The 18,480-nt window shown below is 37.2% G+C and overlaps 1 protein-coding gene across 1 annotated transcript in view; it reads right to left on the reverse strand.

Moving 5' to 3' along the window:
• The window catches only part of ptprn2 (protein tyrosine phosphatase receptor type N2), a 263,712-nt gene that overhangs the window by 180,685 nt on the left and 64,547 nt on the right, over positions 1-18,480 (reverse strand). Inside the window, exons 4-10 of the mRNA XM_082162142.1 lie at positions 12,281-12,398; positions 11,795-11,915; positions 10,632-11,034; positions 9,582-9,818; positions 9,400-9,440; positions 8,884-9,311; positions 2,148-2,234 (exon numbers count right to left, since the gene is read on the reverse strand). Coding sequence (XP_082018268.1) covers positions 2,148-2,234; positions 8,884-9,311; positions 9,400-9,440; positions 9,582-9,818; positions 10,632-11,034; positions 11,795-11,915; positions 12,281-12,398 — 1,435 coding nt within the window. The remainder of the gene's footprint in view (positions 1-2,147; positions 2,235-8,883; positions 9,312-9,399; positions 9,441-9,581; positions 9,819-10,631; positions 11,035-11,794; positions 11,916-12,280; positions 12,399-18,480) is intronic.

An 18,480-nucleotide genomic window follows, 5' to 3' on the forward strand; every position in this document is an offset into this window, starting at 1 on the left:
TGTATACCGGAACACACACCTCTGTTTGGCTTCTTTTCCCAGAAAATCTGGAAATTTCTCGATGAAAATACTGTCTGTCAGAGCTAAATAAACACAATGGCCCAGACTCCCGGTTATAACACCATCGGTGCTGATAAGCTATCAGTAAAATGCCACCAACGTCCAGTACACAGAGGGAGGGAAGCTATAATGTAACGGTACTGTTTCTGTTCGGCTTCTTTTGCACTGTGGGGGAGAGTGTGAGATGGAGATGCTAGGTAGACTGTGTGTGGGGGTGGGGGGGATGTAGAAGAATACATAAACGAGTGAGACAACAGAAGAGAGGTAGAATTAGTATAAATGAATGTGCGTCTGTTAGTGTTTCAATGTGTATAAGAGAACAAGACCGTCTGATTGCAAATCCATGACTGTGCGTATGTGTTTTTCTGTGCCCCCTACTGTCTGCACACAGTACAGCCCTTACGTCATGTCTGGAGTTAAGAGAGGTGCTACACTGACTCTTTATGTAACTGCAACACAGCGCAAAGCCCAAATATGGCAGCACCGCCTTTGGGTGAACGAATATTCGAGCGAGTGTGTGCTGAATTTTCGTGATCTTTAACTGCTTTTGATCATACAAGCAGCATCTTGCTTCTCCACCATGTAGTCTGCTTGTGCACTGCGGTTTTCTGCCTGTCATTTCTTTAGTCCAAAATAATACAGACATTATGGCGTAATGTTTTATATAAAACACCTTTCCATTATTTCTGAGAAAAGATGAAAAGCATGAGCTGACAATAGATACATTAGCAGGTACCTGTGTACATAGATATGAGCCACTATTCAAGAGAGAACATTACTCAAACACAAAGACACAGCTCACCTGGACAGTGGTCAACCACACACAAATATTTTTTTAGTGTAAATAACCCTAAGTAAATACTACCCCCCCCCTCCCCCTCCCCCTCCCCCTCCCCCTAAAAGGCATTTCTTTAGCAAACTCTTATTTAGTATTTATTCTCGCACTTACTAATAGGGAAACAGAGGAAATCAATGAGTTCCTCGGCTAATGAAAAAAAATCCCTCTTTCATAAACAAACTGATAAACACTGCCATTGAAAAGTTTGGGGTTGGTAAGTTTTAAAAATAATATATATTTTAAATATTTTATTATTTTTAAATAATAATAATTTGTAACATTATGTCACTTTTGATACATTTATTGCATCCTTTGAAAATAAATTCTTACTGAACGTTTTAACCATAGGGTAATTATAATCCACAAAACTACATTTGTGTGTGTACATACTTTGTTTCAAGAAGAAAGCTAAACCTGAAAAATTCCATTTTAGGACATCTGATACATTCGTATTGATAAAAAAACAATATAGATATAAAGTTAATTATGTTTTCAGTTAGGGTTAGAATGTGGACTTGGGTTATAACATTCCAATTAACTGTACATAAAACAATGTGTGTGTGTGTGTGTGTGTGTGTGTGTGTGTGTGTGTGTGTGTGTGTGTGTGTGTGTGTGTGTGTGTGTGTGTGTGTGTGTGTGTGTGTGTGTGTGTGTGTGAGAGAGTGAGTGAGTGAGTGAGTGAGTGAGTGAGTGAGTGAGTGAGTGAGTGAGTGAGTGAAAGTGAGAGTGCAAGAAATTAGTAATTGCATTAATATTTGTATTTCCTTTATCCTCGTATATAAAGCTACAATTTATTAAGTGTGTGAGTGAAATGTAACCACAATAAGTGAATTCCTCACTTAAATACAGATGTGGCAGAAAACATTTGTTGCATTCCAAACAATTAAGCAGAAAGCTGTCTTTAATCTGTGCACTCTGAGAATATTGGCTATCATCAGAAATGTGCTGTAATTGAACTGAAGTTTATCACTGCAGGCAGGTCAGAATAACACACACCTACACATACAGAGATGCATTCTCTCTTATTCTCTCTCTGAACCATTTATTTAAAGCTTGAACTTATATGCACAGAATTCAGAACACACTCATAATCATTGAGCTGTCACTTGAAAATAAGTACTTAGCCCAAACTATACTGTGAAATGGAAAAACAAAACAAAACCACAGGTTGAGTGTTCCATTAGTGCCATTAGTGTGTCGACCAGCATGAGACTGTCTTCAACAAGTATGTTTGCGTGTGTGTACTTACGAGAGTTGTAGAAAATCTGTTACATGAAGGCTGACTCTTTCAGCTAAGAGCTCCATGAGGTTCAGCCCCTGATCAGTGGACAGGGAACTATGACAAAAAAGACAAAAAGCAGAAGAGAAATAGAGAAAGAATAATTATCTAGATTTGTACATTCTCACAAGAAAATGTGGTGATTTTGTGGGTGGTTGCCAAGACATTTACAAAAATGTTCAGAGTAGTTTTTACAATGCCACCATGCAGTAGCTAGGTGGTTGCTTACTGGCAGAAACTCAAAAAAGCCCTTTCTTAAAGCATAACTCTTGCCAAAATGCAACCTAGGGTCTTTTTGTGAATCTACCCGAGGCAAACTTTCATTTAAAAGTATAATTAGAATAGAAACGGCACTTTTTTGTATGTAAACTGTACACAAACAATGTTCTCAATGCTCGAGCTCATGTGTAGAGCCCCTGGTGATACTTCGCGCATTTTCATGTTGTGTCGAGCCTTCTTAGGGTTTTAAAAATAGCGATTTTGATGCTATAGTCGTGCCCCTAGCTGTCCCATTCAAAAGGCAATTTGACCGAAAACGAAAATACGGTCAATCTTAAAAGTGCCGTTTCCATTCTAATTTTGCTTTTAAATGAAAGTTTGCCTTGGGTAGATTCACAAAAAGACCCTAGCTTGCATTTTGGCGAGAGTCTCTGTTATTTTAGACTGACTCAGGTCTCTCCTTTACTGTAAGTCTATAAGATGTTTTTAACCTGTTTTACTGTTGGTGAAATCAAAAGTCCAATCTTTTAAAACAGTAATATGAGATTTCTACTTAAACAAGCTGTTTCATTTGATGTATGAGTCATGTCCATAGCGCAGTTACACTAATATTAAGGGCTACAACATAGGTTCTCAACCTTATAAATGTAAATTAATTACATTTTTCTAGGAATAACATGACAAAATCTGCAAAGTTGAACAATTTACATTTAAAACAAAAAGCACTTAAAAGTGCATTGTGTAATATTTAGGAGGATCTGTAGAAAGAAATGCAATACAATATACATAACTATGTTTTCAGTGGTGTATAAAGACCTTACTTAATGAACTTAATAATGTCAAGTTATTACTTAATAATGTTTTTTTTATTACCTTAGAATGAGCCATTTCTATCTACATACACCACGGGTCCCCTTACATTGAAACGCGCCATTTTACGCCATCATGTTTCTACAGTGGCACTAAATGGACAAACGCATTTCGTCACTATGTTTTTCTTCATGCAAAGAAGCTAGCTAAAGTCAGCGAATGAAACACTGACACAATGATGAACATTCGCAATAACATATTGTTTTACTGAATAATAAAGTAAACATTATTTCTTAATTTATCTTTGTAAAGAAACCTCATTGCTTAACTGGCTACTCTCTGCTGTCTCAGACGATGACATCTTCTGTCAGCCACCGTAACTTTTGATGGTTGCAAATTCGTAACCTCACCACTAGATGCCGCTAAAAATCACACACTGCACATTTAATATAAAATAGTTATATTAAAATGTGTGGTCTTCAGGCAATACATGAGATCATTTAAACATTTACAATACAGATATGGGTGCTGCTGGATGGATGGATGCCATATACAATTCAATATTGAAATATTGAGGGAGGAATATATGAGGAATACAGAGAGCAGAGAGTGCATAAAACACATAGGGAATAGGACACAGGTGGCTTGCATGCTTTGATAAATCACCTGTATTTTCCAGCAATAAGGCAAACAATAAGGTGTAAATGGAATCCCTGTGAAGTGTGATGTCTTTATGATATAGCCATGCCAGCCCGAGTTAAAAACACACACACACACGTGCAAACACACACGAAGCGACTTGCACACAAGCCTAAAGAATGATAAGCATCCAAATGAAAAAAAAAAAAGTGAGAATTAGAACATGCTAGAGTTCAGCTGTATTCCTGATGCCTTTTTACACCTACAACTCCCTTCTAATACACACTTACACACTTTTAAATCTACTTCTTGAGATGATGCATTTCAGGTACTCCAAGTTAAATGGGACTGCAGTAATTGAGCCAAAAACCTGGAGTGTCTGTGAGATAAATCAAGTTATTGGAGATGCAGTGGCTGTGGATACCATCATCTTTCGCTTTGAGGGATGTACTATAGCGCAACACACACACACACACACACACACACACACACACACACACACACACACACACACACACACACACACACACACACACACACACACACACACACACACACACACACACACACACACACACACACACACACACCAATTTACACACTGACACCAATATACATGAAGAGGACGGCTGAGGGAAACCAAACAAATTGCAGTATGGAATGCAGTAACATAAACTGAGCATGGAAACATAAGAGTGTAATGTGACAATGAGTGAAAGGCTCCATTCTGCATAGAAATTACAGTTTACCTGTAACTGATTTTAAGCAACACCATAACCATGTACCACAGATGACTCCTAATTAACATGGTAATCAATGTACTTAAAGTTTCTATAAAACATACAATAATAGTATCTGTTATGAAAATGTAGCCTAAACACATGTAGAAACTGTAGTTACAACTGCCACAGATCGCAATTTAAATTATTTTACATAACAATCTGTTTTTATGCAATATTTTCTATAACAAATGTAAAATATTTAAGCATACAGAAGGAATAAATGTGACAAAGAAGTTGTTTTAGGGTGTTTCAGGGGTGGGATGTTTTAGGGCTTAGCACAGACATTTGTGAATACATAGGCTCTGATGAAATACCGGAATATGATACACTGCAAAATCATAAAAAAATTAAAGCTACATCAGTGACGATAGATTTTGTGAAGTAAAACTTTAAATATGACTAAGGCAAAAAACAAAAAAAATTCCACTTAAAGGAGACATATCATGCTTTTAAATTGTTCCTTTTTACATATAAATCATACATTTGTAGTCTATATAAAGCGGAACTGCAATGCTTGGGTCTGAATTCCTCATTATTATAGCTCCACAGGCCCCTTTTTTACCCCTTTTCTAATGTGCTTCTGAAAGCAACTCGTTTTGGTGCGGTCTCTTTAAATAATATTGAGACACTTCATACCCCGCCCCCTCTCCAGGTTGTAGCGGTGACACTCGGTTCAACTCCACCCCGTTCGGCCATTTTTGTAGTCTGGTAGCAGAGATAGGATTATCTAGCGCACAGAAACTTTTATACACACGTTATTAACAAAATGTCAACAACGGAAGACTTGTCCAGCCAGCCTTACATGTTCGAGCCAGAGCCGGAGCGAGCAGTTCATCTAAATTAGACGGTGTAATGAAGCTTGTGGGTTACTACATCCAACAACCGAACATTTTAACTTACCCTCTCGTAACTTCTGCATCCTTTAGCTTGGACTACAAAATTGCAGCGAGAAATAATAATGGCGGATTGCTCGAAGTGTTGGGCCGGAAGTCAATGTCCTTATTTGGCAGTTCCGCTGCAAATACTGTGACGTGATAGTTCAAAAAACGTCATAGATAACAGAAAAATCTGAACCGGTTGAAAAATATGACCGAAACAGAATATAAAGATATCAACGAAGCACCTGAAGAGAATAATTTCATCTTTTCTGTACTTCTAAACACTCCAAATATACAACAAAATGCATTTAAGGGCTAAAAAAGTGCATTTAGCATGATATGTCCCCTTTAACTGTAGACCTGCAGTATAGTCCATTTTTATTTACACGTTTGAATTATTATATAAAAATATTCAGTACATTTACACTACCATTCAGAAGTTTTGGGCCAGTAAGATTTTTCAAGAAATTTAAACTTTTCTTCAACAAGACTGCATTAAATTGACGAAAAGTGACATTAAAGACATTGGCAATAGCTACGTTTATATTGACATGTTTTGTTTTCATCAAAATTAATTCATTCCGATTGATGAATCCGAACTTAGAGTTTACATGGACACTTCATAAAGTGATTGGGTTGATGTGCGTGTTTATGCATCACAATCTTCAAAAAGGTTTTTTGACATGCACACACTGCACAAATATAGGCCCTGTCCCAAATGGCACACTTCATGTGCACTTTCGGTCTTGTGGACTTACAATGGCTGCCGCATGCGCGTGTCCATTAAGTCCGTGAGACCGCAGTGTGTCCCATTTGTCATTTTTAGATCTCAGAAGGGTGCTCGCGAGCGTCCCCATGTGGTCGATTTGCGCCCTTGATGCGCACTTTTTCAGGGCCCGCGCTGATGCGGACTCCGCATCAGACTTCTTCCCGACAGTCAAAGCGGCATTACGTCAAGAAAGTGCGGACTCAGAGGAAGACCGCGAGTGCTTAGGGTTCCATTTGGGACAGGGTCAAAAATGTGAATTTGTGAAAATGGTGACGTCATGCGTGTTACGTGTTCAGCCTATAGGAGCGTTTCTTTACAAAGTGACATCACCAACTACTGGGCTGGTATGCATGATACAGCGTTTTTGTATAATGATCATTTAGCATAATGCTTCTCGCTAGAGTAAATTTTTCCAGCTGACTAATGAGTTTATGGTTGAAACACTGAGCGATTACATGAGACATGATACGGATTTTGGTAAGTTACTTTCAACATACTTTCTGAAGTTCATTTGTGTTTATTTCATGCTACAACTAGTAGTAAAGCAGAAGAGATGGTCAGTTCACGTTAGGGCTGTAACGATTCCTCGATTAAAGTCGAGTACTCGATTTAAAAAAATCCTCGATTGCAATTTACCCGTGTCGAGTAACCGGCAAAATACTAGAAGTGGCGCATTCCACAGACGAGAGTACATGAACCGCATTATTACACAGTTTTCTAAGGCTACGCGATATTTAACGGTTTACATCATGATATCATGAAATCACAAAGGATAAGATTAAGTTAAATAAATATATGCACTGTTTTTTTTCTCCCACAGAGAAGCATGACGGTTTAATTATTTACATGCGAGCAGATTGTGTTAAAAGTACCTCAGCTCTGTTCACAGTAAACGCTGCTCCACACATACTCAGTCTCTGCATGTTCTGTTTGTTTAAGTTTCCAATAATGTGCATTTGGGAACGCAAAACCCCGGACGCGTGTTTCATAGTAACTGTCATCATCATTTATATGCGTGGAGCGTCTCGGGTTTCTCAAACTCCATCTTTGCATGCTGTGAGTTTGTGTGGCTTAACGTTCATCTGCACGCAGTCTGCGCCGTTTCACAAGATTAGTAACGCAGCTCATTTATAAATCTTCGCCAACACAGGAGAATACATAAGTATGTTTCTGAATATATTCAGAAATATATTCGCAATCGCATATATTCTCATGTGCGAATTGTTGTTCATCGCGATTACAAAATAAAAGTTTAACCCTTGCACTGCTTGCATGTTTTGACGTGCACATGTTCTTTTCAAGAAATGACGGCAGCTGTTGCATTTCTATCGTACAGAAGTGACCAAATATGAAAGATTAAGTTCAAGTTGACATTTGAATTAAATGTTATGTTTATTAATTATCATATATTTTACATGGTGTATTTTAACAGCGTTGTTCAATAAAACCCATATGATTACTTTTTTCATACTTTATTTGAACCAATAATTATTGCTTATTATTTGGGTAACACTACAATAAGGCTCATTAGTTAACATTAATGTATTAATCAACATGAACTAACAATGAACAATAGCTAACATTTGTTCATACAAATACAGCTGTTCATTGTTTGTTCATGTTAGTTCACTACATTAATGTTAACAAATACAACCTTTAATTTTAATAATGTATTAGTAAATGTTGAAATTAACATGAACTAAGATTAATAAATGCTGTAGAAATAAATATTGTTCATTCTTAGTAACTAATGAACCATATTGTAAAGTGTTACCTATTTGTCTTTAAGTAATTTTAAAGGCTGTTGTTCACTTGGATCTATTTTTATTACCACAATTCTTTATCCGATTACTCGATTAATCGATGGAATAATCCGTAGAATACTCGATTACTAAAATAATCGATAGCTACAGCCCTAGTTCACGTGCCACTTGAACTGAGGTGCTACAGAAAACTGTCACGCCACATTAAAGAGCGCCAAAGGTATAATTGTTTGAATTACGCAATAAAATGGACAGAATTTGGAAAGACTTTGTTTCATATCAGAAGTAACAAAGGACAAAGCTTATTCCAATTAATTGGATGGGAGGGTGATACAAAGTTCTGTTCATTCATAAACTGAAAACAGCATAGACTAAAAGATCGATTCTTGGGGTTTAAGAATCTAAATCGGTTCATAAAAATAAAAATCTAATAAAATCGAGATATCAATATTTTTTACCCAGCCCTAATTTCAATTAAATGCTTTCTATTCATCAAAGTCGTGAAAAAAACATTTATCTTTCTATCAAAGTATCAAGCAGCACAGCTATTTTCAACATTGATAATTTGAAATGTTTTTTGAGCATCAAATCATGAGAAACTCAAGACGAGTAATGGCTGCTGAAAATTACATTTAAAAAATAAATTGAAACAGAAAACCGTTATATTAAACTGTAATTATATTTCACAATATTACTGTTTTTACTGTATTTTTGATCAAATAAATGCAGTCTTGGTGAGCAGAAGAGACTTCTTTCAAAAGCATACTGTAGATCCATGTGTCCTACATGAGTGCAAACATCTGGTTACTCAAGAAAGTCTATGAAAGTGTTTCTATTCTTACTTACTCTTCAGTAATAATGTAGCCAAAGTCTCCGTCATGTGGACTTGAATATGCTGTAATATCCACCTCCACTCTCACACCTTTCTTTTCCACCTCCTCTTTCTCCACAGAATTTTTTTGTGGCACTTTTCCTGGTTGAACTTCAGCTTTTACTTCTGGAGAGTCTACAGAACCGTGCATCCACTGTTCTACCTCAGCGTCCACCATTGGCTCTATATCAAAAGTGTCAGGTTCCATTTTCTTTCTCATCAGGTCCAGGTCTGTTTGCGTTGTCCGGCTCTGGACGTTCTCCAAACTAGCTCTCAACGGGCTTCCAGCGTTTGGCTGGTTGATGTACCCCAGAAAAGGCTCTTCTGCTTGGGGAGGACGAGCAGATCCATGGCCAGAGTTATGATCCAGAAACTCAAGCAGCTGGCTGATAAAACCTTTGTCCTGCAAACAAAAAATTACTCATGGAATTCTACTGACTTCATCACTGAGATGTATCATAGTCAAATGGATCTATGCATAAACACATTACCTTGTCATCAGATTTAAGGCCAGTTTCTTCCGTTTGAATTTCTGTGAACAGAATTTTAAATTATGGTAAAGATCATGGCTCTTGATTGATCAAAATTGTCAAAACTTAAGGGCTGTAGCTGGGGTTTTAAAGCATGTGTATAGGACCTAATCAAATATTTATCTTTGTTAAGGGATTACTACCTTTATGTGTGGTGCCGTCTTCTAGTTTCTCCACCTGATGTGACTCTTGACTGGGTTCCCTCTTCACCTCCACTTCATCCTGTGTGGCTTCTCTACCTTTTACTCCTTCCACTCCATCAACCACCTGCAGGGCCTGGGTAATGGCCTTGGAGAGCTGGTCCATGTCTTTTGGGGTTAAAGTATCCACATTGACGCTCTGACGGCCGAGCTGGTTAACCACTCCGTCAATGAACTTCTCTAATAGAAAATAAAAGTAAAGATAGAAAAACTATCTAATAAAGTTTTTTGCACGTGTACAAAAATCATCCTGCTCTAACTTATATAGCATCTGACATAAAACATATTTGGAGTCAGACTGTGTTTCTCATCTCTACTTCTTTCTGTCACAGTCACCAGCTGGTGTGCCAGGTTGACCACTAGAGGGCACTCCTTCTCTGACCTTTGCCACTCAGCCATGAACTTCAGTCCCCATCATCCTTTGCCCGGACTCATGAATTAATGCATTCACCTGTTTGTCATTATATTGTTTGTCTCACCCTACTTATACAATGTTCTCTCTGTCATTTCTCATTGAGGTTTTGTAATTGTTACACTGCATGTCTGAGCACTCTCCCTTGTCTCTTTTATGTTTTTGTGTATTGTTTGCAAGTGTCTTGACCCTTTGCCTGGCATGACTACGATTCTGGATTTTCCAATAAAGCTGCGCTTGGATCTTACTGAAGCCTCAGAGCAATCCGTGACACTATCAGAGTCTCTTTAAGATTAAGGTAAATGTATAATGACATAATTGTGCTTTTTTTAAGTTTTGGGAAAGAAATGATCATAATGATATAAATGTTTCTTCAGTCACTTCAGACCTGATCCTGAATATGGATAATTATAATGCAAAAACTCATCCTAGCCAACATACTATAATATAACCCTGTTTCTCCTTATTAACATAAAATGAGTTCAATTATACATAATTTGAGAATTTAATTCCTTGTTCATTTTCTTTTTTTTCCTGGCTTCTTAAAAAAAAAAAAAAAAAGTATATAAAAAGTAGCTCACCGTCTACTGAACTAAGGGCCTCCTTGTAAGCAGGGCTGCTTGCTGAGGATTTGAAAAACAATTTTTCGATTTGGGGCTTTGGAGGTTGCTTGGAAGCTCCTGGCAGTTTTTCTATTTTGGTAGCAGGAGTGCGCTGAAGGCTAAAGTAACGCAGCTTTCCCTGTGTTTGACCTTTACCGGGATCTTGTGCTCTCATGAGCCCAGCTTGATACTGCTGAAGCTCAGCAAGAGGGACTCCAGTACGATCCTGTTCAAACCCAGTGAAGAATGATTGACCTTGGGGAGGCTGTTCCACAATGGCCTGGAGATCAGGTCGGCCTTGTAGGAAGGGGATGCGGGGTGAAGGAGGCTTCTCTTTGAGCTGCATAAAACCCTTATGATTATGGGGTCCATTTCCCTTGTACTGGAGGGTAAAATTAAAATATGTAAATTAATTTAAAAAACAAACATCATATTGTGAATTTTACAAAACATTTTGTCCTCTTTCCAAAATGATAATATGCATATGGTACCAATTTGTTAAGGAAATGTTGTTGTAAAAAAATCATTATCAAATGCTGTTTAAAGTGCATGGAAATACAATCCATGAGTGTCAGCCTCCCTCTTTTTGCTCTGCATATTGTTCTGCTCTATTTGAGAGATTATATAAAACAATTATATTCTTCCCACCCCTGCAGAATGGAAGGCCAAACTGACTTTAGAACAGCAGGGTGGGCTTCGATGAATAAACCACCATATACACACGCTGGCTCCAAAAGCACTGCAGGATACTAATGTTCAATAGTGCAGTGAACTTTTCAACTCACACAACATCAAGAACAACTGTTTGGTGATCGTGTATGGGTACCAAGCAGGTTCTACCTCACATTAAATGTCCCCAGTAGCTATGTGATTGTCTGCCAGTTGTCTAAAGAAGTGCAGATCACTTTGTTACATAGAAGTGCATTAAAATAATTGTGCATTTATAAACTACAAAAAACAACCTATACATGGTAGTTTATGTCCAATTGTTTACAGTCCTAAGCTGAAGTTAAGCCCTTTCAGAAATCAGTTCACTTTTAAGGACTACTTCCAGTCCATATAGTCAATTTGCATCTGTATTATTTCAAGTGATATGCAAGTATACAGCCTTATTCATATACATATTATTGTTAATGATTTACCTTCCAAAGCACTTGCTGCCATTGAGGACTCTGTTTGAAGGAGGCAACATCAGAAGGCAGGAAACCTTGAAGGTACCTTTGCAGTGCCCTGCTCACTTCTTCTTTCTGAGCCTTTAGCTTCCTGTTCCCAGTGGGAATGTTTAAAATACAGTTCAAAATAAACAGATTTCAGTAGAAAAAAAAAGTGCCTAGAATACAAACCTGTCCATATCGGATTATCACTTTACAATAAGGTTAAATTTGCCAACATTAAATAATGCATTAGCTATTAATTAACAATACTTTTGCACTATTTATTAATTGATTAATGTTTATTTGTAAATACACTATTACATTTTAACATTTTAAGTTGCATAAATCAACATCAGTTAATGAATTATGAACGAACATGAATTAATATAAGAACACAGTAACAACTACAAAAAAGTTTCCATAAACACATTACTGTCACGGACAAGCAACACAACAGAGGATTTAGGAGCTCACCTGGAATTGCCATTGAAACGAGAAAAGGTGTTTGTAAATCCTCCAAGAGGAACCTTGGGTAGTTGTGAGAGCTCTTTTGAAATTACATCCTGAGTTGTGTCATCCAGCCAAGTATATCCTATAATAAAAGGGACAGAGAGAACCATAAAGTAGTATATACTTATACATTGAATTGCTGACATTAAAAAAGACATTACAAAGACCCAACAAGAGACATCATGGTTAAAGCACACTGCTGCTCATTTTGCCCACCAGCAGAACGTTAAATAACTTGCTGCTGATATTCAAAGTATTCACGTTAATTAGTCCATATCTTTTCTTGCAGACTAAAGACAGTAATCTGAAGAATTTGTGTAGGTACCTCATGAGAGCACTTCACTCATTCACCTGAATTTTTTTTTTTTTTTTTAATCCCACATTCTGAGAAATGTTAAACTTTTGGTCAACATCAAATCTACCCACTGTCTTCAACTCAATAAAAATACTAACACTTCTGAATTCCAAGGAGGAGAAAGATAAATAGAAAAACACCGAACTAATGCATCAAATCCCATCTTGTGCATTCTAAAGATGTGTTCATTCAGCTTTCATGCAAATGTCACCCAATCAGACATACTTGAGATTGTTCACCACACTAAGGGACACAGGTATGCTGTGATTGAATGGATGGATGGGAGGAATGCCATTAACCAGCCACAGATGCAGAGGAACGAATAAAGATCTGAAGAGTATCTCCTTAAGCCCCTATATGACCTCTTTAGCCTTCTACCAGCCTCCGACACTCAGTCGTGTTAATCTGTTTTCTTGGATACCTGATGTTTGGGATTGAGAAGAGGGGACTGAACAATGTAAATAATTTATTTACATATAACTCTAAAAAAGGCAAAAAAAACAGAGCCGTACATGTTTAATAATATAACACTGAAACATACTTTTAAAAATATGTGATGCGATCTGGGAAAACCCACCACATGGCGGAATTTTACCTATTACAGGTTTTGATATCATATGGAAGCTGGTATCAAGCCCTTTCCAAAACTGTTTTTATTTTTATCATAGCTTGTTGGTAGCAAAAGTTATGTTTATCTGAAGTCGGCCGATCGCTATGATTTTCTGGAACGGAATTTTGAGAAAAACAGGTTTAATAACTGTCACCGTCGGGACGCTTGGCACTCTTTTTTTTAAACAGGATTGGCGCGAAATGCGCACTAATACACATTCACTGTGCATGTTATGTGGTTTATTTTATAGGTAAACTATCTTTGTAGTGTTAAGAGACGGACAGGTGTATGGGATATACGGCGATTGTTTTGTTTTTTTTCACCTCTGCCGGGCGTTAGAGAAAATGATCGCATAGATTGCATTAGAGAAAGAGAGTATTTTCAGCTTGACACTATCGCTGTTTTTCTGCACTAAACAAGGGAATTTTGCCAAGATATTTTCAGAGATAAGAGAAAAGATGTTATAGAATAATAATTTAATGAAAAAAAAAAATGTGACAAAAAACTGACATTCAAACTATTTTGGAATTTACTGAAAACGGCCCAGCGCGACATCCAACGGGTTTTCCCAGATCGCATCGCATCACATAACGTTATATATATATATATATTTCTCATCTAAATTCCAAAAGAAAATGTTTGCTAACTAAGTTATACCAGAGACAATTTATATAAGAGACATGCCACTTCCTCAATCCTCAATACAACTATATAAGGAAAACCTGTAACGGCAAAGATGGCGGTTGTATGCACATGTCCCGCCCCTCCCGCTGGAAAGCCAATCATCTGCTTTTAACAGTCAAGCCGGGAAACATTTAAGCCTATCGTCTGGTTCCACTGACGCATGCGCACAGTTGAGGTTTTGCGACAGCGGAGACGATTTGGCGACAGCGAGTTGTGGAGTGTACAAGATCAGATGGAATCCACATGGAAGAGGGTGGTAACAACGCAAAGGCACCGGACTACCAAGGTAGTTTATTTTATATCGACCACAAATATGTTACCTTACATTCTAAGTAAAAGACACAAAATATGTCTTATTTGATCGGTGAGTAATGTAGATGAATATTGCCTTTCCAAAATTAGTCTTACAAAATTTTAAAAAATGTATTGTTTTATGTGAACGATTAGCCAGGATGATTTTCAGATCATTTTTAAGCAAAAACTCTAGGCGACAACATCCAATAGTCAAAAGTATTGTGGACATATTTAGTATGTGTTTTGTGGCCTTATTTCAGAAACTTACATTTTTTGTTTTTTCAATAACCATGCATAAACATTATTCTCTCAAAAATAAAAACATGTACATACATGTTCACATATTATGGTAGCCCTGTTTGTGCTAAATTAAGTGTAATGAAACCTTTGCCATTAATATGTTTATAAGCAACTAAAAAAAGCACAAATGTCAGGGCATGTCAAAAGATCTCAAGGACCCCAAAAACACCTTACACCCCAGAGGGTTAAATAAATAAACTGTCCCGACTCTTTATTTAAACCTTGGAATGTGTGATGGGGTTTTAAACTGAATTAATGTTAGTGTTTTTTTACATTTTCATTGTTTTTTATATTGAAAGCAATACTATTTAGTTAGTCTGTTATTTTTTGTAGCCAAGTCAACAAAATCAGTCTTTTTTCTGATTTGTTCAATGTATGGATCTGTTTTGAAAATTTTCTTTCGTTGCTATGGCTGGGTATCGCTGTTAATCATCTCAATTTCGAGAATGATTCACAAAACAATAATTTAGCACATTAAAGACCAGCTTCATCATCTTCAGGCCATTGTGATTTTCTGGTGCAGTCGGCTGACAATCTCCTTCAACAGCAACCAACGGGTTTTGTCGTCTGTACAGCGCAAAAGAAGCTCAACTGGAATGTAGCAAATTTATGTTGTAATGTGCCATTATTAATTAAACAAAACGCTTGACTTTAATAATCTGTTACCTATTTAAGCATCAAGAACGGTAAAACATAAACGCTGTCAGCCAACATCGGTTAAGAGCATGTAGGCTACAAAGTTGTCATCTAAACGCCTATTAATAAAAATGACAGACAATGAATAACAAAGCTCCGAAAAGTGTTTTGAATCAATGAATGAACATTTCAGAAGTTTTTATTTTTGACAAATAGCATATTAAACTAGAAACAACGTTATGAAGATGGTAGAGCTGAGATTCGAACTAAGACCATTTGAAGCACCGCAAGGCACGTTGAAGCGTTGACCACACAGCTATCGTCTGAACGCTGTCTTATGAGCATGAGCTTAAAGGTCCCATGGCATGAAAATTTCACTTTATGAGTTTTTTTAACAATGATATGAGTTCCCCTAGCCTACCTATGGTCCCCCAGTGGCTAGAAATGGCGATAGGTGTAAACCAAGCCCTGGGTATCCAGCTCCGCCTTTGAGAAAATGAAAGCTCACATGGGCCAATCTGGAATCTTCCCTATATGTCGTCATACAGGGAAAGGTTACCTCTCCTTTCTCTGCTTTTGCCCACCCAGAGAATTTGGCCCGCCCATGAGAAAATGAGCTACGACCGTGCGAGCGAAATATAGTTTTTTCCTCAAGAGACATCATGGCTTGCAAACGAGCGAAGCATGGCAGTTGCTAAATGTTTGGATGTACAAATGAACAAAAAGTTTTTTTTTTTAGCTACTTCATTCGAGCCTCTGAAGAACCAGTGGGCTAATTTAATTTTATTATATATATATATATATATATATATATATATATATATATATATATATATATATATATATATATATATATATATATATATATATGACAGAGTGGACAAGCAGGTGTTGAGTAGAGGTAAATCTTCAGGAATAAATAATGGGTTTAAAACACAAATGCTGCCGACTAATATCAGTTAGCAAGTTCTGACAATGTTTTAATTTTACGATCATTTAGTTTAATTTATCTCACTGTTATGTTTCAGTTCATAAATCTAGGCCTACTGACAAATTAAAATAACACGAAGTATAAGACACATAACCTCCCCCCCCCCCCCCCCCCCCCCCATTTTAACGCCGCGGGAACGGCGGTGGTAAAAGTATTATTCTGGTTGAGTACCAACTGTATCAGATGGCAAAATGATTAGAGACATATGCTTCCTTTAAGTTTCGTCGAGGGAGATAGATTTAACAACAGAAAACACAAAGTGCTGTTATTCGCTTAGCACATCGTTATCTGTGTCTCTGCAATGTCTGTCAGCACAGCGCATTTTCTCACCCGAGCATGTGGATATCATTGTTTTTATTAACAAGAGCATGTGAAACAATATATACACGATAACATTATGCTGACTCGAGTGTCTATGTACGTTCTGTACGATAACTGCCGTAGTCTGCTTTATTAGTGTTTCCCCCTGTTCGTGCTGCTTGAGCTTAAATGCTTTTTTTTCTTTATATTTTTTTAGTTTAGTTTAATGTTTTCAACTAAAAGAAAACCTTAAAACATAACGTTAGCTTGTGTATATTGCCTTATCGTAAGCTTGTTCAGAAAGAAACGTCAAACGTCATTTAAATAAACAAATATTTGATTTTTATGAGGCCAAATATTCGAATACAATTTTTTTGAAAAATGCCCATCCCTACTCATTAGCACTCTTGCCACTGGCCTCGCTCCATTCTCACGGCTCTCGGCCCGCCCTGCTTGCCACAATGACATACTAAAATTAAAGGTGATTTTTGTCCAAAAACCAAAACTCTGACTAAAAGGAAAAACTGCATAAATATTAAGTGAACAGCATAAGAGAAATAACAAGCACAAGGACAGCTAAGCATTTATGTGTTACACCAGAATTTACCCTCTATGGAAACACACACACTTACACACATTGTTACCTTCCTGTCACCCACAAGCACTGCACCGTTTTGCCTCAGCAAAGGTCCACCTCATTAGGTCTTGGATGGAGCCTGATATAATGTGCTATTACTAATTAGCAGCCCGGCCATTGATGTTTCTCCTATCAAACAAAATAAAAATAATTGTGTGTGGGGTGATGGTGGTGGGGGGTTGTTCTAGACATCTACTGCTTTTCTTTTCTTTTTTCTTTTTTATAAAGAGAACACCATGATCTTCAAATATTCAGCAACAGACATGCCATCCATTCTTTGTTTTGACTGCCTTTTGGTTGTGCAGGTCAATACGCAAATGGGTGCACAAGTTAATGTGGAACCATCTTCCAATTAGTGAAGCTGACAAACATTGATTCAATTCTGTTCATCATGAATTGCCTAATTTAATGTGATAGTATAATAGCATAAATTAGACAAGGGGGCAGGTGGGCTTTTCCTGTATTATATGGGATTTCCATAGTATCTTCATGATCTAATTAATTTAACTCAGGTGGCACATTTCACAAATACAGTACACAATATTATCCCATTACTTTAAACATTAGAGACACAAATCTAATATTGTTTGTTGTGAGATCAAGTAGATATGTTTGATAAATTATTATCTAACATACAATGAATTTAGCATGAACAGTAGCTTATTTTAAATAGATTAAATGATGGTACCCACCCATCTGCAAACTGCGATTTATAATCTTAATTCACTGTAGCTGTTTAAAGGAACACTCCGACTTTTTGGGACTTTAGCTTATTCACAGTATCCCCCAAAGTTAGATAAGTCCATACATACCTTTTTCGTTTCTGTGCGTTCTGTAAGTGTTATTTGACGCACCCACCGCTAGCCTAGCTTAGCACAAAGACTGGATGTAAATGGATAAGGTAGCATACTAATCCCAATAAGTGACAAAATAATGCAAACATTTTCCTATGTGTTGTGATCTGTATAGTCACAGCGTGTACAAATAACAAGGCTATATGAGACAGAGACCATTTTTAATCGTATAAATACTGGGAACTATATTCTCACTAGGCGTAGGAGCACAGCTACTTGGGCGGAGTGGCTACTTGGGCGGAGTGATTAGCGCAGCACAAGAGACGCCCTGTGGTGATGAGCAGAGAGTTCGTTTGTTTTGTTTACGGAACCATCAACAGGGCGTCTCGTGTGCTGACTATACAGATCACAACATGTAAATAGGAAAATGTTTGCATTATTTTGTCACTTATTGGGATTAGTATGCTACCTTATCCATTTACATCCAGTCTTTGTGCTAAGCTAGGCTAGCGGTGGGTGCGTCAAATAACACTTACAGAACGCACAGAAATGAAAAAGGTATG

Source organism: Leuciscus leuciscus (assembly GCF_965113295.1).
Source record: "Leuciscus leuciscus genome assembly, chromosome: 2".
Lineage (NCBI taxonomy): Eukaryota > Metazoa > Chordata > Actinopteri > Cypriniformes > Leuciscidae > Leuciscus > Leuciscus leuciscus.